Genomic DNA, 22,089 nt, shown 5'->3' with positions numbered 1-22,089 from the left:
TTAAAATTAGATAAATAATAACAATAACCCAAGTGACTCAGTTTTAAAGAGGTGTTCATAATAGCCCAGTGTAAAACCAATTATGATTAGACAGTATCCCAAAACTAAGACTAAAATGAACATCTGTATAGATACATTCTCAAAATCAACTGTGCTTCACATATTAAATTATTTTAATGTATATTAAATTATTTGAGATCTTAAAAACCTTTTCATTCATATTATCTATTCTAATAAATTTGAAATGGACTCTATGTTGATTGACACTTTGTACATGACTAGAGCAAAAAAAAATCAGAGTTGTATGTGTTTGCCTAATATCATAGCTTTATTATTTGTGGAAACCCTTGAACTATTTAGTGAAAATCAGTGTTCCATAGAATACAATTTAAGAAATGATGACCTAAAGATGAGGGTGCTTTCCTTTTCTATGTTTTAAAAAATATATTTTGTATAATTGTTAATCTAGAGATAAAAAAGACCAGTTACAAATTCAATTATTTAAAAAAACAAACAAACCTTGTTAACTTGCCTGTGTAGTCATCACAGTAACTAAATGTATCTTTATTGAGTATTATGTGAAATATTGGCTAAATCTTTGGACTGAATTGATAAAATTGACTAGTTGTTTTGGAATTAGACATAACCTTTTCTCCAGATGCAAAAACTTTTTAAAATGAATTATAATAGTTCACTACCAATTTTGTGTTGAGATTTGTAAGTTGATATAAATACTTTAGGTCAGAGAATACTCCAACATGTTCATTGTTAGTACTGAAAATTCTCTTACTCAAATTTTATATAAGTAAAATAGAGGAAGAAAAGAGGAATGCTTATATTTATAATTAGTTAGTTATGTATTTTAATATGTATCAATGACTTCTCAATTTGTGGTATATTCATAGTCCTAGAAACAACATGATTTAGTAAAAATAGTGGTAAGACAGAATTCTAGTTCTCATTGCCTTCTAAGTAGATCTATGAAATGGAGCAAATCATTTTATCCCTACAACTTCAATTTCCACAAAATATGGATAATATTTGCCCTACTTGTCGATCACCTAGCACTTTTATGGTGAAATGAGATGTAAAAGTAAAATATTTTGAAAAAAATGTTAAATGATATATTAATGTAAGATATTGATATTCCATTCTAGAGTTTTCCATATTTTCAAGTATTTTTGCTTTTATCTGTCACAGGTAGCAGAAGCAACTGTGGAAACACCAGCTCTTCCAAATGGTGAACTTGTAGGAGAACAGAATACTACAGAAGTAATATTTTTTTTTATTCTCTCTCTCAAACTTCCTATTCAGAAACTCAAGGCGTAATCTTTCCATTTATTCAGTTTAAAAAATTTCTATGGTTTGTGATATTTCTACCAAACCTGGTTTCTTGGATCATATCAATTTTTCAACGATTTATCCTCAAGTTTTAAGAATTTCCTGCATTATCTTCTGACAACCTCTTCATTAAAACTCCTGGAAACTCTTTCTTACCCTTTACTCATCTTCTCTAATCCCTTGATTTAATTGAAAAAAAAAACTAGAGTAGCTTAATGTAACAGTTAGTTTTCTGTCTATTTAGAAAAGTTTTAGCATCTCTACATATTATCTTAGCCAAATATCTGAGCTCTCCTCTGCTCCCCTACCCCCATTTGTACTCTCTAACCCATATATTCAAAAGGTCACATAGTCCAGACGCCCAAAGCATAGTCCTTCCATCATCCCCAAACTGTGGGACAGTTAGTTAGCCTCTTACTTCCATAGGTACCTCTGTACAAAGTTTCAGAGCAACTACAAATCATAACGGTTTTGTGCCAATAAAACTGATTGTCTGATGATGATGATGATGATGATGATGATGATGATAATAACCCAGATAGCTTACTGGGATAAAGGACTAAAAATTAAGAAGAAAATATATGATATTAACCAAATAATTTTTTATCCTGGAATCATAATTATCAGTTCCTAAGATCTTCTCTGGCATTAACACACATGAATTTAAGACAAAAGAAAAGTAAATAGAAGAGGCAAGATACCTAGTTCACATTCCTGCCTTTGTTACACATTTCTTTCAGCAGCAAAATTCTGTAGCTTTGGTGGTATATTTTAACAAGAAAAAACTTTTCTATCACCCTTCACATATAGTAAGAACAGAACATTTCCCACTTTTTGCCCCAAATAAGGGAAGGCTCATGCCATTATATGCAGTGGTAATCTTAACTAAGTTTGACTATACTATATATTTTCTCTGTGTTCAGGGAATAGACAATGCTGAAGGAAGTGGAAAAAATGAGGAGCAAAAAGAAGATAATGAAGATGTAGACAATCCTCCTGAATCAGAAGTAAAACAGGCAAGTGTTTTCTTTTCCCTACTTTGAGGTTTTATTTAAAAAATTCATGTTAATATGGGGATATCAAATAGTTTTTAAACTTCAAAACCATATTTTCTTTTTTCTTCCTTCCTTCCTTCCTTCCTTCCTTCCTTCCTTCCTTCCTTCCTTCCTTCCTTCCTTCCTTCCTTTCTTTCTGGCAATGGGGTTAAGTGACTTGCCCATGATCTGAGGTTAGATTTGAACTCAGGTTTGCCTGACTCCAGGGCTGGTGCTCTATCCACTGTGCCATCTAGTTGTCCCCAGAACTATATTTTCTTAATAAGGACTGTGCATTTTTTCATATTTTGATGCTGCTATTTCAGAACTCATGATAAATTAGACCCTCTAGGGTTTCTGGACTGATTAAGTATATAATTCTACTTTTTACTTGGAATTGAGGATTGTGTTTCATGGTGATATATACATTAGTCTGAATGTGAACCAGACCTTCCCTGTATTTCTCCCTCTTCACCCCTCCCCAAAATATACTGAATTTGACTTGTATAAAATTTGAGCATAGTCTAAAATTATGTTTTTATTATCATAGATGAAGAAGCCATGATAAAGATGAGAGTTTTAGAAATTTTGAGATGTGTATACTTCACTAGTTATTATAGTAACTATCTAGCTGTCTTTCTAGCTAAATGGTTATCAAGCTAAATCTAGAAGTTTGTATAAACTAGATTTTGTTTTTTGTACTGGACCTCTAATTTTGTTGATGTAGCAGATGATTCCTTCTACCAATATAGATTATTCCTGGTTCAGTAATTTTACCTGTTCTGTAATTTTATAGTTCTTAGAGTTGTCTGGGGTGGGGCACTGAGAAGTTATTTGTCCAGGATCATACAGCCTTTAAGTATCAGAAACAAGGTAATTCTGAACCAAGGTCAGTGAACCAAGGTCAATCTGACTCCTAAGACAGCTTGCTATGAAATCTATCATGGCTGCCTCCCTGAATATGTTTTCATATGGTAAAAATATAGCTAATCCCATTGAAATAATATTATAGAGTCATGTGTTACTTCAGTTATGCAAATATGACACAGGTATGTCAGTAGCTGTTGACAGTGTTAAATTGCAAACAATAATAGTATGCAAAAGAAAAAATATCTCAGAAATCCATTATAAGCAGAAAACCTTATAAGTGTCTGAACATGATTTTAAAACTGAGATTGATGAACTTATTTTCCTCTGATTAGAGAGGTTGGAAAGTAGATAGTAGATAAAGATCATCTCAAATCCTCTATTTGAGGAGGATGCCAGTGGTGGCATCTTATCATATTGCACCCAACTGTACTTTCTATACTTCATTTGCTAGGCAACACAATGAATAGAGCAGTGGTCCTTGAGTCAGGAAGACCCAAGTTCAAATCCACATTCAAGATGCTTTCTAGCTGTGTCATCTTGGATATATCACTAAACTTCTCTTTGCCTCAATTTCCTCGGCTATCAAATGGAAATAATAATAATAATAATTCCTAATATTTAATAATAATATGTAATTTGAAGATATGTTGTGAGGATCAAACTGATTCATGAGATAATACTTTTGAAAATTTTTAGCATATTTGATAAATGTTTACTGGATATCTATTTATTCCTATATGCTTTCTCTTTAGGCAGCAAAGTATATATTCTGTATGTGACCAATTGATTAAAATGATTTTGTCTGCTATGTTGTTTTGAAAGGAAAAGACTCCTTATCCAAATAAGTTATAAAATATTAGTTTATAACAACTGAAAAGGATTGTTAATCAGTTGGGATTTCCTTGTGAATGCATTAATGTCTGATTGAGTCATTTATTTCCTACTTCATTCTTATTGAAAAGATATTGTAGAGAAAGAATAATGGATCATATTTTTGGGGAGGGCTCCAGTTAGAAGAGTATGTTTCTGAGTACTTCATGACCAATTCACTACACTATTACTATATAGAATACATAGGAGACAACTTGTTGCTCATTCTGATATGACAAATTGTTTTGCATTTTTTATTCCAAGTGTCCTCTTTTTTGTAAGTGAAAAATTAGCAAGGAATTCCTGGTCTTAAAAAAAAGGAAAATATTTTTCCTAGAGCCTGGCATGTAAATACTTATTCCCTTTCCTCCTCCTTTCATTTTCTCCTCCATTCCTTTTTCTCTCAGGGTAACTTCCCTTCCTCCTGCCTCCCCTTTCAGTTTCTTTACATGGCTTTCCCCATTAGACTATGTTCTCTTTCAGGACAGGGACTATCCTGCCTTTCTTTTTTTTGTATCTCCCGATTATTAGCACAATGACTTGTCATATAGAAGGTACTCAATAAATGTTTATTGACTGACTTATTTACAAAGCATCTGGTCATTTAATCACAGGGAGAATTGTCTAAAGCACAGAGAAGTTAAGTAACTTGCTTAAGGCCTCACAGGCAATATGTATTAGAAATGGTATTTGAATTCAAACATTCCTCACTCCTTGACCTGCTCCCCAAATAAGAAATAGATAGTTTAAATATACTGACGTCAAAAGAAAAATCAGGAAGAACCCCCTTACAAAAAGACACTAAAAATAGATGGATTATAAGGAAATTCTACCAAAATTTTAAAGAGGAAATTATTCCTATGTAGAAAAGTATAGATGAATTCAAAACACAACTATTATACAAAATAAAGTAACACCATAGTCAGGACCTCCATTCAAGTATTCAATATTAGAAGTCTTTATAGCTGTCATTCCCACCCCTCCTAATCAATCCCCCCTCAAAAAAACAAACATCAACCACTTTGAACCATCTGTCCTTTTGATGACCAGATATTTAAAAAGCTATTAATTAGTTCTCCACTGAGAATTACTCAAAGGCTGGAAGAAACTATTTTAGCAACAGTACTAATAGCCAAGGCCCCCCAGAAACCCATAGTTGGGATTTAGGAATGATATGCTTTATTAGTAAACATTTAAATCTGATTAAGTATCTGATTAAAATTATAGCACTCAGTTATATCCTTAAGTATTAATCTTTCTTTCATGAGAAAAGCTTCACATAATATGGGACATAGTATATTTAAGTCTTTTCCTTTCTAGAACAGCAAATATGAAATCAAGAAATATAATTAATATTTTGTTCTTATTAGGAAAATTTATTAAAGCTATGTGAGAGTCACAACTGAAATACAAGGCTGATTTGATATAAGGAAGGCAGTCAATTTTTAGGTGAATTTATCTTTGACCAACAATTCACCTTCTTCCACCCCAGAGATCCTACTTACATTTGTAATTATGAGTCATTAGGAGGCCTTTCTAATGTGTGAATACTTTCTCTAATGGAATTAAGGGAATCAGTCTTATTGGACAGAAAATTACACAAACCTATCCACAGTTTTAAATAGCTAAGACATTAGTTCAAGGCAGCGCAGGGTCAGGAGCTTTGTGAAAAAGACTTCTGAAGAGTTGGAGGAGAGGATTTTTTATGTCAACTAAAGTTAAAATATTACATAGTAACAGAGATAAACCATTCTGCTGTTCAAGAATTAATCAGTTTGTAATGCTGAGCGAGATGAGCAGAACCAGAAAAACACTGTACATCCTAACAGCAACATGGGGGCGATGATCAACCTTGATGGACTCGCTCAGTCCATCAGTGCAACAATCAGGGACAATTTGGGTCTGTCAGCAATGGATAATACCATCTGTATCCAGAGAAAGAGCTGTGGAGTTTGAACAAAAACCAAGGTCTATTACCTTTAATTTAGGGAAAAAAACCCTGATATCTTATTGCCTGATCTTGCTATCTCTTATACTTTATGTTTCTTCCTTAAGGATATGATTTTTCTCTCATCACATTCAATTTGGATCAATGTATACCATGGAAACGATGTAGAGACTGGCAAAATGCCTTCTGTGGGGGTGGGGTGGGGGGAGGAAAGTAAGATTAGGGGAAAAATTGTAAAACTCAAAATAAATAAAATCTTTATAATTAAAAAAGAATCAGTTTGAGAATGTTTGATGCACAATTGAGAGGACAGAAACTCACACATTTGAGGGGGCCAAGATAAATATAGAAACAGAAAATCAGTCAACTAAGAAAGCTGAGAAGCAGCTTTGAGGAACAGGAAGCAGCTGAAAAGAGAGCCATGGAGAGGAGCAGATGTTGAGAAATCTGCCCAACAAAGACTCTACATAAGGACTCTGTAAAGATAGGAAGTACTTCCTCACCTTTCTATAGAAGGGATTGTGAGTGCTTTCCTGTGTGTCTTCTCATGTGTGTTTCATTTATTACTATGCTCTAAGTTTAAAACTGTTCTTTTGATAGGAGTGTATATTGGCCAGTGTGCCCCAGGTTTATGGGAAAAATAATTTGTTTTAATTTGCCATCTGAGTAAATGCATCTGTTAAGAGCTAATTATTGTACTAGCTGTTCATGAGAAACACAGTAGTGGTGGCTTATGAGCAATTGTTTTAGAAGAACTGTATCTTTGAACCCTAACAGTAGAAGCTTCCCTTTGGAAACCCAACCTTTTTTTTTTTTTTTTTTTTTTTTTTTTTTTTTTTTTTTAGTTTTTATGCAAGGCAATGGGGGTTAAGTGGCTTGCTGAAGGCCACACAGCTAGGTAATTATTAAGTGTTTGAGGCTGGATTTGAACTCAAGTACTCCTGACTCCAGGGCTGGTGCTCTATCCACTGGGTCACCTAGCCATTCCCTACCTTTGAATTTTAATGTGAGTTGAAGAGAAGTGGTGTTACATAATAAATTGTCTCTATAAGAGGAAAAATCAAATCTACAAGATTATCTTAGATGAAGAGAAAAAAAATCTTTTATAAAATATAGCTTGAAAAGTCCATGCAACAGACATTCACACTTTGTTTTTGATCAAAAGAGCTTGAGTCATTAGCCAGTCCCCCATTATAAATATAAAAATTTAAATATATAAAATATAAGTATTTTCAAGAAATATTTCAAGAAAAGATAGTTTAAGAGCTAGAACACTAGCAATTTGGAGGATCAAGAAAGGTTTCATGTAGAAACTGATGCTTAGTTACTTCTTGAAAGCAGAGAGGGATTCTTTGAAGCAAAAGAAAGGAGGGAACTACACTAGCCTGGGAAATGGCCAGTGAAAAGACATGGAGATGAGAAACTGAGTGCATATATGAAGACTAGAGATATCAGTTTGTCTGGACTTTGGAATGTGGGTTGAGAGTAATGCTGGAAACGTAGGACCACGTTAATGAAGGACTTTACAGATAAACACAACTGCTTTTATTTTATTCCAAAGGCATTATTGAACCAGTGACATATTTGGGTTTACACATAAAGAAAATAATTTTGGCAGCAGAGTGAAGGAAGGACTGAATTATGAAAGAATTTAAAGCAAGGAGTCCAATCAGGAAAATAGTTTAGAGGAAAAGTGATTAGAATCTACACCAAGGTAGAAGCTGTGAGGAGTCAAATGTGATGGATTCTGTGAAAATAGAAATCACAAGATTTGCCAGGCTGTGTTGGAGAATAGATATATAGATATAGAATAGATATATAGATATAGAATATGATGGAGAATAGAAAATCACAGAAATTGTGGAGTTTATGGACCTGCAATACTAAACTTTTAGTAAAAAAAAGACTGTCTTTTACTGAAATAGTGAAGTTTAGAAGATGGGAGGAATTTGGAGATAAAAATAATGAGTTTATTTTTGTACAGCTTTATATGAAAGGTCTTTGGGAAATCAAGTTTGAAATGTATAGAAGGCAATTGATGAAGGAGGGCAAGTGGTCAAAAAGATGGGAGAACTAGGAGAGAGTAGCATCCTAAAAACAGAGAGGAGAGAATGAATATCCAGGACAGAGACTGATAACAATATCACAAAGATTGAAGACAGAGAAAAGATAATCTAATTTGTTAATTAATAGATTGTTAGCAGCTTTGGCAAAAGCAATTTCATTTGAGTGATATATTAGAAGCTAGTATATATTAGAATGCCAGAAACCTTCAGTGGCTCCTAACAAAAAAATTATAATTCCATGGGCTGTTATTTATATCCTTCCACAATTTTCCATCAGCCTACTTTTGCATTTATATTTCATTGAATTCCTTTTAGTACATCCTATGATCAGATAAAGGGAATTGTCCACTGTTCTGCTCTCATTTAATTCTGATATTTTGGTGCTGAGAAATTTTTTAGTTATGTCTGACTCTTCATGACCCCATTTGAAGGTTTCTTGGCAGATATTGGAGTAGTTTACTTTTTTTCTTCTCCAGCTTTTTTATAGGTGAGGAAATGAGGCAAACAGGGTTAAGTGACTTGCACAAGATTACATAGGTAATAAGTGTCTGAAGCCAGATTTGAACTTAGGAAGATGAGTCTTCTTGACTTCAGGCCTTGTACACTATTCACTGTATCACCTAGATGCCCAAATGTAGCTTATTTGTACTGACTTTGGAGTCAGGAAGACCGGAGTTCAAATCCATACTCAGACACTTGATACTCCACCTGCTGTTGATCTTGGGTAAGTCACCCTGATTGCCTCATATCCAGGGTCATCTCCAAATGTCTTGATTCATATCTGGCAACTGGAGTCAGATGGTTCTGAAGGAGAAAGTGAGACTGGTGACTTGGCACAGCACCCCTCACTCAAATCCAGTTCACATGCTAGATCTGTCCTTTCTTTTCCAAAGATATTCTTCTTTCCTTTTAGACTTACCCCAGTTTCCATGTCCTCTATGAAACTTACTCTAGTATATTTTTTATGATTTTATAATGTCTTTTTATAAACAGAAAACCCATTTTAATGATGAGTATGTGGTTGACAACAAAAATGGAAAGAGGAAACGAATCCTAGATTCAAATCCAATTTCCTTGTCAGTGACAGAAGAAATGAGAAAGATAATCAGGAATTTCTAGAGACAAGGGATAAGACAGGGACAAAAAAAGTCTCCGTGTGTGTCAAACTAGGGTTTAGAGATCAGTAAAGGCATAGAAATTAGTAAAGGAAAACTTTCTGGAATCACAAGCAAATGTTTGAAAAGTAATGCATTCCCCAGAAGGCTGATGCAGTTTTGGCAATATCTTAATGAATTAATATCCTGAGAAATTTTAAGGAGAGTAGGGAGACCAAATTGAGAGAGTTTGTATCAATTTGTCATGTTCTTAGTGAAGTAAGAGTCTAGGCATCTGCTATTTTTGAACTATAAGAGAATGCCTTTGCTTCTCAGAGAATCAGCAAATATGAAATTAAATTACCAAGAGATAAATTCTAATTCTGGTGAAATAACTAACCAGGAATAAGGATGGAAAATTCTGGAATGGTAGAAGGTTGGTGGAATCAGGACTCTAGGATTATGGCTACTGAATCAATAAAGTGATTAAGACTAGATAAAGAAAGGGTGAGAAATTGAAATATAAGAAAAGGTTTAATGGGAGAGGTGAGTAAGTAGAAATGTATATTTAAAGAGTAGAATTTTGAAATCCTAGCTGACTGTTGGAACTGGTACAGTTCTGTGAAATGGTGAAAACTATAAGAAAGGCTTTATTGATTGTTGCTGAAGTAAGGTAGAGAAGTTATCATTTATATTTGAGGAAGTTGTGGAATTGTGTAGAGTGTTAAAGGTTTCATGAACATTAATATTATAGTCTACAAATGTGATGTCAGGAAAGTTGTGTTTGTAAACAATATTAAGTGCTAGGCAAACTTACTCTAAAACTTAAATGTCTAGTCAGATTTAGGATTACTTTTTTACTCTGGTCTAATGTTTAGCTTTTTGCTGTAGGATATAGTAGGTCCTAAATTGAATATGCTTGGTCAAATATAACAATGTTTAATTTCTTTTACTGCCTCCCACTAGTATCTGTCTTCTACACTGTATTTTTGATTTTTCTATTTAAATTTTTTCAATTACATGTAAAAAATTATTTTTAACATTCATTTAAAAAGCCTTTGAGCTCCAAATTCTCTCTTTCTTTTTCTTCCCTCTATATTGAGAAGGCAAGCAATTTGATAAAGGCTATACATGTATAGTCATACTAAACATATTCCCATATTAGTTATGTTATGACTTTCAGATTTTTCCAAGCAAATGTTCTAGGTAAAAGGATTCTCTGATTTATATAATCTATTTGTTTAATATTATGAATCAAACTATATTTTACTAGTGATTTCTTTAGTTTTTGCAAGGCAGTGGGGTTAAGTGACTTACCCAGGGCCACACAGCTAGGTAATTATTAAGTGTCTGAGGCCCTATTTGAACTCAGGTCCTCCTGACTCCAGGGCTGGTGTTCTATCCACTGCACCACCTAGCTTCCCCCAAACTACATTTCAAAGGAAAAACAAATGAAATATACTGGGTTTATCTTGGAAGCATTATGTTATACTTCTACATAGTAAAAGCCCACATTGTGGAATCTTATTTCAAAGGACAGGGAAATTTATTTTTGTACATTTCTTGGTCAAAGTTTTTTCAGTTCCCTTTATTACTTTAATTTTGATGAATATTTATAAATAATAGTATTATCCTTTATTTAAATAAGGAGGGGACTACAGAAGAGGAAGAAAAAGAAGAAGTAGAAGAGGAAGAAAAAGAAGAAGGAGAAGAGGAAGAAAAAGAGGGAGAAGAGGAAGAAGAGGCAGAAGATTCTTAGTTCTTTTAACACTTCATTTCTTCAAGTTTGACAGGTATTTTGTGTGCTTGAAAAAATTATCCTAGGAATGATGTGATGAGCCATTGATCTTACATTTCCAGTGTCAGAAAAACATATCTCAACACAGGTCATTTGAATGTGTCTTGGTCTTTTTTTCTAAGGCGCTGGTTCTAAAATTCTAAAGGTCACACAACCATGTTATACTAGGTTCATTAGAACTTTGTTACTATTCTCATACCTGAACTTTCATTGAAACAAGTTAATTCTTTTACTCCTCTTTATTGGATTTCTTGTAACATTCCCCACAGCAGCTTTTCTCCATTTTATCTTCTCTCCCCTATCCTTGACACTTCCTTCTCTCCCCTTTCACTCAGCAGACCTTACCTTAAACTATACTGAGAAAATATTGCATTTACAGAAAATGTTGTCTTGTTCATCTCAAAACTATTATTATCACCTGCCTTTTTCTCTTTTATGCTACTCTTTGAGATAGAAGTCATCCTTGTCCTTGACAAAACTGCCACTTGTCTTCTTGATCCTATCCACTTTTCATCTTTTCCATCTCTCCTCCTCTTCCCCTTTTCCATCTTCCTCTTTTCTTCTCTTCTCCTTCTTCTCGCCACTCTCTTCCCCTTTCCCCTCTCCCCCTTTTTCCTCTCATCTACTCCTCTGCCTCTTCTTCTTTCCTCCTCTTTCCCTTCGTTCCTCTCTCTCTCCTTGGTTTCATCTCTTCCCCCATTTAGTCTTCCTGCAAACATGCCCAGTTGTTCCTCATCCTTGGGGAAAACCTTTTCTATCATTTCTTCTAGGTTTTATTCTTTCTCTCTCATCCTCTTTTCAGTCAAGTCATGTAAAAATCGTCCACTCTCATTGCCTTGGCTCTTTTTCATCATCATCCTTTTTTTTTTCTTTTTAGGTTTTTACTAGGCAATGGGGTTAAAGTGGCTTGCCGAAGGCCACATAGCTAGGTAATTATTAAGTGTCTGAGAACGGATTTGAACCCAGGTACTCCTGACTCCAGGGCCGGTGCTTTATCCACTGCGCCACCTAGCTGTCGCCATCCTTTTTCTTAACACTTTGCAATCTGATTTTGGACTTCATAGATCAGCTGAAACTACTCTAAGGTTACCAAGTGATCTTTTAATTCATGAATATGATAGTTTTTTTTAATTCTCACCTTTCTTTGACTCTCTGAATCATCTATTGACTACCTTTTCCTCCTGGAGACTCTCTCCTTTCTGTATTTTTGTGATATTGCTACCCTTTGTTTTTTCCATACTGAAAAGTAAAAAGATATATGACAACTTTTCATTTTCCTTTGCTAGAACAGTATCCATAGTATATCCTACAAATGTGAGTATCCTAAATTTCTTTCTTGAATGCTCTTCTCTTTTGTCTTATTTGTGATCTCTTCAACTCATATGGATTAAATTATATCTATGTAGTTAACTCCCAAATCTATATGTATCTACCCCTCATCTCTCTCCTGAGCTGCATTCTCACATTGTCAATTCCTATCGAATATTTCAAACAAGATGTCATTTCAAACTCAGTATTCCAAAACAGAAAACACAATATTTTCCTGAAAATTCTCCTCTATTTAGAACTCTGTTATTTCTATTGAAGGCTTCATAATCTTTCCAGAAAATCATTTTTAATTCCTTATTCTCACTCTTCACATATAGCTAATCAGTTGATAAATTCTGTTGATAACCATAGATATTTCTTTCCTTGTGCCTTTCTCTTTATTCACAAGATGATCATAATAGTTAAGGCCTTCATCATCTTTTGGTTGGATCATTGCAATCTTATTAATTATGGTTTGTGTCTGTCTCTACCCTTTCTAATTCATCTTCATCACAAGCTATTAAAGTGCTTTCCCCAAATTGTTACTCCCCTACCCATTAAGCTAGTGGTTCTTTATTACCTCTAGGATAAAATATAAACTCTTCAGTTTGTCATTTAATATTCTTCACCACTTGTATATATTACTTTTACCATTTTATTACTTACAGCTTTATTAGTTTAAAACTATGCTAAGATTTTGGGGAACCTCATATTACCCTGATTTAAATAAACTACTGTTGTCAAACTGACCTCCTTATTTCCCTCACACATGACCCTCCTTCTACCATCAACATCATGCCTTAGCACTAATTGTCTCCCAATCCTAGAATATATACTCTATACCACTTCTTGGAATTCCTAACTCTCTTTAAGGTTCAGGTCAAGTTTTACTTTTTGCATGGTCTTTCCTGGTTTTTCTACCTGCTAGTGGGAAGGGGAATAAACATTTCCTTAGTGTCTACTACTATGCTAGGAACTGCACTAAGTAATTTTTACAAATTTGATCTTCACAACTATCCAATGTGTTAGGTGCTATCATTATCTTCATTTTATAGTTGAATAAACTGAAACAAATAAAACTGAAATGACCTGTCTAGGGTAATGCAGCTGTTGTCCAAAGTTGGATTTGAACTCAGGTCTTCCTGACTCTAGGCCAATTGCTTTATAATACTATACTACCAGCTATCTCTAGTATCTATATTCTAAATTTCATTATATTTATTATATATACTTTAAATAATATTTTATTTTTTAATCATATTTTTATATAATATTTTTATATAATTTATTATTATTATATTATATAGACCCACACTATCTAGGTAGTAGAGTTTTAAAGACTCTCCTCATGGGTAGCCTAGGCAGGAAACTGAGAGGAATATGTGTTATACTGCTATGGTCCACAACCACACCAGACCCTCACTTCTTAGCTTCCTATGTAATAAATTACATTATTTATTGCCATTTAGGGTAATCAATGAATATGTCTTTACATTTATTCATAAATTAACAAAATAGCATTCTGTTAATTAGTAGCCCTAAGACTCACTCCAGTTTATAAACTAAGTAAACTTGAGAAAAAAATTTTTACAATAAACTTTTATTCATTTATCTATATATTGAGCCTTTTATTCTCCTAGGTTTAACTAAACATCCAGTACAACAAATAATAGACATATTACAACATAGTACAACAATAAAATAGACATAAATAATTATTTATAGGGTTAACCTCCTGTGCTAAGGAAAACTATAATCTGATTCAAAATAACAAGAAGCAGGAGATATTCTGTTATGTGAAGATAAAAGAGACAGAGTCATGAGTAGCTAAGTTTGAGATGCTAGGACCAATGTTTTGGGACCAAACAATGCCAAAGAGGTCAAGACAAGCCAACAAGCATTATTAAGAGCCTATTAATATATGTGTGTAGGTGTGTGGTGTGGTGTGTGTGTGTGTGTGTGTGTGTGAGAAATAGTACTGACAACAAAAAGGAAGGCAAAAAACAACCCCTGATCTGGAGGATCAGAGTCTAATGGGTCACAGGAAGTACAAAGCAGAGTGTTACTTAAACCATTTGGTCTTCTGAGATTGAAATTGTTGATTGATCATGTGCCCCTCTTTTCTCTGTCTCCCAAAGGGGAGTATCCTGGTCTTCCCAAAACTTATTTTCATCTCTTGGAGATCATTTTCCCTTTATACTTACCTGTATTTAAGGAAAAGTGTTTGTGATAAAAATGACTAACCATTTCATGGCTAGTCTAAGTGTGTGATTGCATGAAAGAGACAATAGTGAACCACCCAGGAGCAGAGAGAGATGTAACATTTCGTTTTATTCCAACAAAATACTATCTTTCTTTAGCTGGAGGCATAGGAGCAAACGAAAGGGAATTATTTATCTATATTTACAACTTCAGAGCAGAAAGAAAACGACTCTCTTAAAAGCAAACTTTAAAGATAGGTAAGCAGAAATGGGAAATAAACTCTCCAGGAATGAAGATATATTTCATGGTGATAGATTTACTGCCCTTTGGGAAAGGTCAACAGAGAGAAAGGGAGTTGGCTCCAATCTCAGGAGCAATATAATTTTGGCTGGTGGCTTATATTTTGTTTGGTCACACAGCTCTAGTCTTAGACCTCTGATCCTTTACTCTTTGTGTATCTCATTCTCTCAGTCCTTACTGCTACTGCTAGTGACAGTGGCAGACTGTCACAGATTGCACCCTTCCCTACCCCTCTTCCCCTAACATGGGGAATTTATCTATCAAAGTCATGCCAGAAGTATGTGAAACTCATACCTACATTCCTGTGAAGACTGATTTTTATAGTGATCCTAAGACACTGAAGTAAAAAACTACATAAGTATATTCCTATATACATATATGATTCTGGAAGTAGAGCATCTGTATTCATATTTCCACTTCTACTTCCATAACCTTGGAAAATTCTGGACCTCACCTTCTGCATCTGTAAAATGAGGGGAGCTGTACTAGCTGACCTGTGAGTACCTAAAAATGTTAGGGCTATAATGTAATAACCCTGGTTCTAGATCGTATTGGGAATGAAAGAGTTTAATTATTCATGATAAGTTTGTGCTATTTTGTGGCTTTAAATAACAATTTTTTCTTTTTTCTTTTTTGCTTTTTGTTTGTCTTTTTATTTAAAGCAATTGGGTTAAGTGACTTGCCCAAGGTCACACAGCTAGGCAATTAAGTGTGTCTGAGACTGGATTTGAACCCAGGTACTCCTGACTCCAGAGCCGGTTCTCTATTCACTATACCACCTAACTGCCCCTAACAATTTTTTCTTAAAAGGAAAAATAACCACTTCCATTGTTTACTAAAGAAGAAAGTTCTTGTAGTCATATAACATATCACTGAGGAGCAACATTGGCAGGACAGAGAGAGAAGTCAGGGTATGTTGTGTTCAAGTCCTGCCTTGCTTGCTGACCTACAGTGGTAGAAGGAGTTCCCTCACCAGGAACTTCCTTCTTTGATGAAGTCACAGATATCAACAATAAAGAAAAAAAAATTAGTTCACAAATTTTTAAAATAGTCCTTCATTTCAGTTGGTGGTTAATATGAATGACCTGAAGAAATATATAAGTACCATGAAATATGTTCTCTCTTGTATCCTCCTGACATCAGTGACTGTTGCCTGTTCCCTAGAATTTTTATCTCCATTACCTTGGCAGTACTAAAGTTCTAGTGACCGTGTTTACACCATATAAAATGTCCATTAAAAAAGTAATAGCATGGGGCAGCTAGGTGGCACAGTAGATAGAGCACCAGCCTTGGAGTCAGGAGGACTTGAGTTCAAATCCAACCTCAGATATTTAATAATAACCTAGCTGTGTACCTTGGGCAAGTCACTTTACCCCATTGTTTTGCAAAAATCAATATTAATAAATAATAATAAAAATTAATAGTAGTTACATTCTTTTGACCACAGAAACAATTAATACTTCTATTTTGTTTGTTAAGTAAGTGATCAATCAACAGGTATTTAGCTAGGTTCTGGTGAAAGCCAAAAAAAAATGCAACAGTCCTTGCCTTGAAGGAGCTTACATTTTATTGGAAAAAAATGTGGGAAAAAACCGTACATTTCAGCACAAAGCTCATTGCAAGTGTTATCATTTCATTCTTGGTACTCATATACCCAGTGCCTCCTCTAGTACCAATACATAGCAGGTAATTAATAAAAACTTGTTTATTTGTTTAACTTAAGAATAAGCAAAATAAATACATGATAATGCAAAATAGTCAGATCAGTAAATGTCTCATGCTTGAGCTAAAATTTAAAGGTAACTCAGGATAGGAAGAGGTGTGAGAACAGAATATATTCTGGGCATGGGGGTCACCAGTGCAAAGGCAGAGGGGACAGGGAATGGCAAAAGGTCAGTTTGACAGGAATAAAGAGTATGTGAAAAATAATAAAATGAAGATAGGTTAGATTTGAAGGGCTTAAAGTGCTAAACAAAGTTTATATTTGAACCTAGAGCTATTAAGGAACCACTCAAATTTACAGATCAGGTAAATGGCTTGGTCAGAACTGTGCTTTCAGGAATATTACTTTGACATCCATATTGAGAAAGCAGAGATTTAAAGAAGTTAATCAGTTTTCTTATCATTATTTAAGTGATGATAAGAAAACAGGAATGAGGACCATAAGGATTACACAACAGGTCTGCAGAAAATGCTGACTGAAATAAAGAAAGATAAGAGGATAGCATAGAACAAGCAAAGATAAAAAAACTAAAATACTGGTGATAAGACTTGATAAATTATGATAATAAATACAAATTTTGCAAATAAATATCGTTACTACCAATATGTATTCAGAATCTATTTGGAATTGGTATCTGAACACTTTGAAACCTTGGAAACTCTGTGATTCCCCATGAATGTCACAACTCCATTTTGAAAAACAAAGACTTAGAGCTATTATAATTTCTAAAAATCTTAGAAATCGTTGTGACTTTCTTGTAGATTGTTATTAAGAGAAAGTCATACTTTAAAAAAATTTTTTTTAGCATAGAGGTGAGACAAAAGTATAGATAGGCAAACTGAGACACAGGAAGCTAAGTGATTTGCTCAAGGTCTTATGGTTAGTTACTGTCAGAGCTGAAAATAGAACCCATGTCTTTCATGCTATTTCTTAAAGCTCTGCTGTTTCTTACAAGAGAACCAATTTCTGGAAAAATGGAAGTTGACAATTGACTTGAAGTAATTAACTGCAAAAAAAATTCCATCACTTGAATGGTTATAAAACAAAATGTGACTGTATGCTTTCTTTACCCTCTTATTAATGATAGAAAAGGCAAAAAAAATCAATAAATATTCATAAACATCATTCAGATCTCAACCAGATATTTTCATTTTATAAAACTGATATTTCTTTTAAAATTGTATTATTTTAAAATGACATTTTAAATATTTATTATAATGATTCATTAAATATTAAATAATGTAGCCTAATTACAAACTTGATTTTTGTCAAATAATTTCATAGCCTAATCCAGGAGTTAATAAAATCTAGACCTGAGGGTCAGTTTTGTATTTCTAAATCTGTTATCATACATTTGATCATACCTGTATCAATAAAAATATTTTGAGATCTCATCTCTAATATATGATTATTTGTATACAATATACAATATACAATTTGTATACAATATACAATTCCTACTGTACATATATATATGTACATCATAAAATATACACCAAATGGGAATTAAGATAAGAAAATGAAATGAAGTTTTTAAAAACAATTTTTATTTATAACTGATTCAAAGTCCCTTTTTGCTATCACTAAATTATTCTTTTCACTAAAAAAATGTTACTATTTTTAATGATGGTGACATGATTGAATGCTTCATTACTTTTAAGAACCTTGGTTTAATTTGTGATGCAGTAATATATCACAATAATTTTTTGTACTTTGTGTTTGAAGAGAACCATGACATTAAGAAGACATGCCATGACATGCAAGTGAATTGGATTTAAATGAGAGAGGACTGTGCAAAATCACCAGCCTCACTTTCTTTTCTGGAGTCCTCTGGGTCCAGTGGCCAGATATGGATCAGGATGACTGGAGATGGCTCTGGGTACAGTGGGAGAACTTGATCCTTTTAAAAGATTTTAATAGGTCTCTGATTGAGGCAACACTCATTGTCTGATGCAATGAACTGAGTGATGTGTCAGTATCCATATGTATGTTTAAATAGTAAAAAAAAATGTGATTTTAATTTTTTAATTTTTATGAGCATTTATAATTTAAATTTCCAAAATACATACTGATGTCAACCATATCTTGCTCCTATTACATATTGTTAATCATTAGCACCTGGTTTTCTGTAGAAAATCACTGGGAGTTGAGCAAAACACTTGGCTTTTACTATTGACCTTTATTTTATTTGATTAAGGATATCAGGTAGAATTCTAGTCTAAAAAAGAATGATTGAAATGAGTCTTCTTGATTTGTTTTGTCAACTATTGTATGAAACACAAAAATCAGCATATTACAGTAATCATGGTGGAACATTTCACTTAGGGTTTGCTTATAAAGCTTTTTCTGGTCTTTTCTAAATATCCTTTAGTTAATTCACCCATAAAAAATAAGGCAACTTTTTTTTAAATTATGCTTTCCAGCCACAATGTTGAAGCTCTTCCTTTATAAAAATTTTTGGATGGATCTCATTGTTGCTTAGATTTCAAATTTTTTTCTTCAGTCTTACAGAATTTTGTGGGAACATTTTCATCTTGGGTTATCTTCCCATTTTCTTGGATTTGGAGTCCTGAGATATCTGAGCTAGGTCTACAGCAGGGATTCTAATCCTATATTTCAGCATGATAGATTTCCTTTGTAACCCCATGCATTTTTAATGCACTAAAATATTATTCTTAGAAGGGGTTCACAAGCTTCACTAGGCTACTGAATGGGTCCATGAAAAAAACTGTTTGTGTTCAATCCAAGTGTTATCTTCCTCTTTTATGAGGAGTATCTAAATCTCATAAGTTTAGCTCTTTGTCCTAATGGTCCGCCACTGGTTGCAGTGGGGAATTAATTTTCCTTTCAAGCACTTGAGAAACACATTCAGTGGCACTGGATGACTGGCTACCTCAAAGATCACAATAGAGACTGTTCTCAAGGGCATCTTGTCTGTAAACTACATCATCAACACTTTCCATATTCTTTTGTTGTACCTGAAGGATCTCCCGACTCATTCAGCAACCACAGTTGGAATGATAGAGGCAATTCTTGAAGAGCTGGGAGAAAATCAACTTAGAGGACTGAGATATGTATAGAAGGTGAAAACTCATTATCTCACTTTTTTCCTTCTATTGGACAAATCTGTTCTATGGTTACCTGCACAGCTGTGGACTCTAAACTGTCTCCTATGATTTTCCAACTTAATTTACTGCTTTTTTTTGATATCTTGATATCTATCCTAGTTAGAGATATTTTCTTGGAATAATTTTCCCAGTCATGTTTCTCTTCTTCTTAAGTTTTTCCATTGTTGTATCCTGTTTAGTATTTACCACCCTTCTTAACCTGGCCCCAACTTTACAGTCTTTTTACATATTTCTCTATTTCATATTCTCTTCAGTTCAACCAAGCTGATATTATTACTTATATATTCTTTCTTCCATTTCTGTCTTTGAACTGCCTTAGAATCTCTACTTTCCTTCAATCTTTAGTTCAACCCAAACTTCTACATGCAGCTTTTCCTAATCCCTTTGGTTGTTAGTACCTACCAGCTTTTATCCTCTATTTTGTTTATATTTATAAAATAATATGTAAGCTTCAAGGAACTAATGAAGTAATTCCTTAAGGGGAAAAATTTTTCAAATTTAGGGACAAGACAGTATGAGAGCTTGAGAGTGAAGAGAGAGCAAGGATTTGAGTGAGAACAATACCTGCTCTCAGGTATTGAGAATTCGTAGATGGAATAACAGCCAACAGCTATAGTGTGAGATCTCATATCCTCCATTAGGATCACCAACTCTCTAATCCCAGGAAATGATCTCACTAGTCCCTCAAGGCTTGTGGAAGGTGTTAAATTCCTATAGGACATATAGCCTGTTTCTCTTTTGTCTTTATATCTTTGTACCTAGCACTGTTTTTATAGGTAATTAAAAAATGCACACTGATTGAGTATCATCCTCTACCAATCCACTGAGCCTCCTTGACTTGGCTTGGCTGCTCCTAGGGATTACTACATCCTTGAGCATTGCTTCCACTTAGCCTATATCTGTTCCCACTGCCAATACAACTTCCTACCCCTTAGAGAGAGGAATGAAAGAGGAAGGATAGAGAAGACGACTTATCATATTCACTTATGTGAGAGCAGCTTCTATCAGAAAATGCTAATGGTGGAAACAGAAAGATGCCTTTTCTTTCTGAACATCTGTGGATCATCTCAAAAAGATTATATACCTCTTCAGAGACTACTGCTATAGTGTAGTGCTTACTGAAAGTAGATATAAGATTTAATTCTAGGTGAGTTTCTTATATGAAAAACTTAATTTTCCTCCTTCAGGTTACTGTAAGTACAGAAGAAAATTTAGTGCATGTGAAAAAATCGAGACTGTAATATATATTCAAAGAATATCCTAAAAATATTCTTCTCCCTAAATGTTTTCCTTTCCCTTTAGGAAGTCAAGTGCAAGCCATGCCACAATGTTTCATCAATATTGCCCCAGCAAAATGAGATGGCCTGAGGTTTAGATACATTTCTTAACATATCAGCACTACAGTGAGGAGTTGCTATGCCATTTATGTGGGTAGATGTATGTTGTTTATCTATGGAAAAAATATGGATATATACACATAAATTTATGTTTGGTTCAAATAGATATGTTTGTTATGAATGAGCACACCTTAATAGTCTCATGAAAAATTTATTCTAAACTATGGAATTAGCTCAAATTCAGTCCAAGAGATTCTAAGGATGTTCCCTATACATGTGCCTTATGCTGCTTCTGTCAGAATAATTTTGAATATATTTCAGTGTACAATTGGCTAAATAAAAGCTTTTGATGTAAAATCAAACCTTTGTCCAGAGAAGCCTCATTTGCCTATTTACATTATCAATTGTCAGTACTTTAGTTACATGTTACATAACCATTTATGGGCTAATATTTTCCATAGATATTGTACTATTTTTAATTTTTTGTTTTTAACTATGTTTTATAGGTTTTTAATGTACACAAATCTATTTAATTCTTTATTAGTGACTATTAGTGGTGATGTCTTAAGTGTGGTTGAAAAGACAGATGTAACCTATGGTGTCTTCTACATGAGATTTATTGTTTTACCACTCTAGCTATAAATTTGTACAAGTGTTTCTTCTTTTCTTTTAAAAATACACATAACTTTGCATGCCAGTCTTTTTAGGAAAAAATAAAAAATTTGGCCCCTTCTCTCATGAATCCACTTTGAACCTATCACCATGATCTATTGATTTGACCTTTATAACATCTCTCAAAAATGCTCCATTTTTTTTATTGGGCAGTATAGGCTTTCTTTGCCTTATGCTTGTACTATATTGAAAGAGCCTCCTGATGGCTCTATCTGCCTCAAGTCTCTCCCCACTCTAATTCAACCTTCATTCAGTCACTAATGTGATTTTCCTAAAGCATAGGTCTGAACATGTAACATCCCTGTTCCTTAAATTCTAGTGACTCCCTATCACCTATTGGATTAAATATGCAATTCTCTATTTGACATTCAACGTTCTAATCCCCCCTCCCCGCATTT

The 22,089-nt window shown here is 33.8% G+C and overlaps 1 protein-coding gene across 3 annotated transcripts in view; it reads left to right on the top strand.

The window, feature by feature from the left end:
- The window catches only part of SH3BGR (SH3 domain binding glutamate rich protein), a 102,921-nt gene that overhangs the window by 76,012 nt on the left and 4,820 nt on the right, over positions 1–22,089 (top strand). The window contains exons 4-7 of one of the 3 annotated variants that reach the window (XM_074213858.1): positions 1,201–1,272; positions 2,265–2,357; positions 10,872–11,016; positions 20,985–21,469. In XM_074213858.1, coding sequence (XP_074069959.1) covers positions 1,201–1,272; positions 2,265–2,357; positions 10,872–10,982 — 276 coding nt within the window. In that variant the 3' untranslated portion in view covers positions 10,983–11,016; positions 20,985–21,469. The other 2 variants (XM_074213859.1, XM_074213860.1) reach the window with 2 other exon arrangements.

Source organism: Macrotis lagotis, chromosome 1, assembly GCF_037893015.1.
Source record: "Macrotis lagotis isolate mMagLag1 chromosome 1, bilby.v1.9.chrom.fasta, whole genome shotgun sequence".
NCBI lineage: Eukaryota > Metazoa > Chordata > Mammalia > Peramelemorphia > Peramelidae > Macrotis > Macrotis lagotis.
The sequence above is the reverse complement of the archived record's forward strand: the minus strand, read 5'-3'. Positions and strand labels throughout refer to the sequence as shown.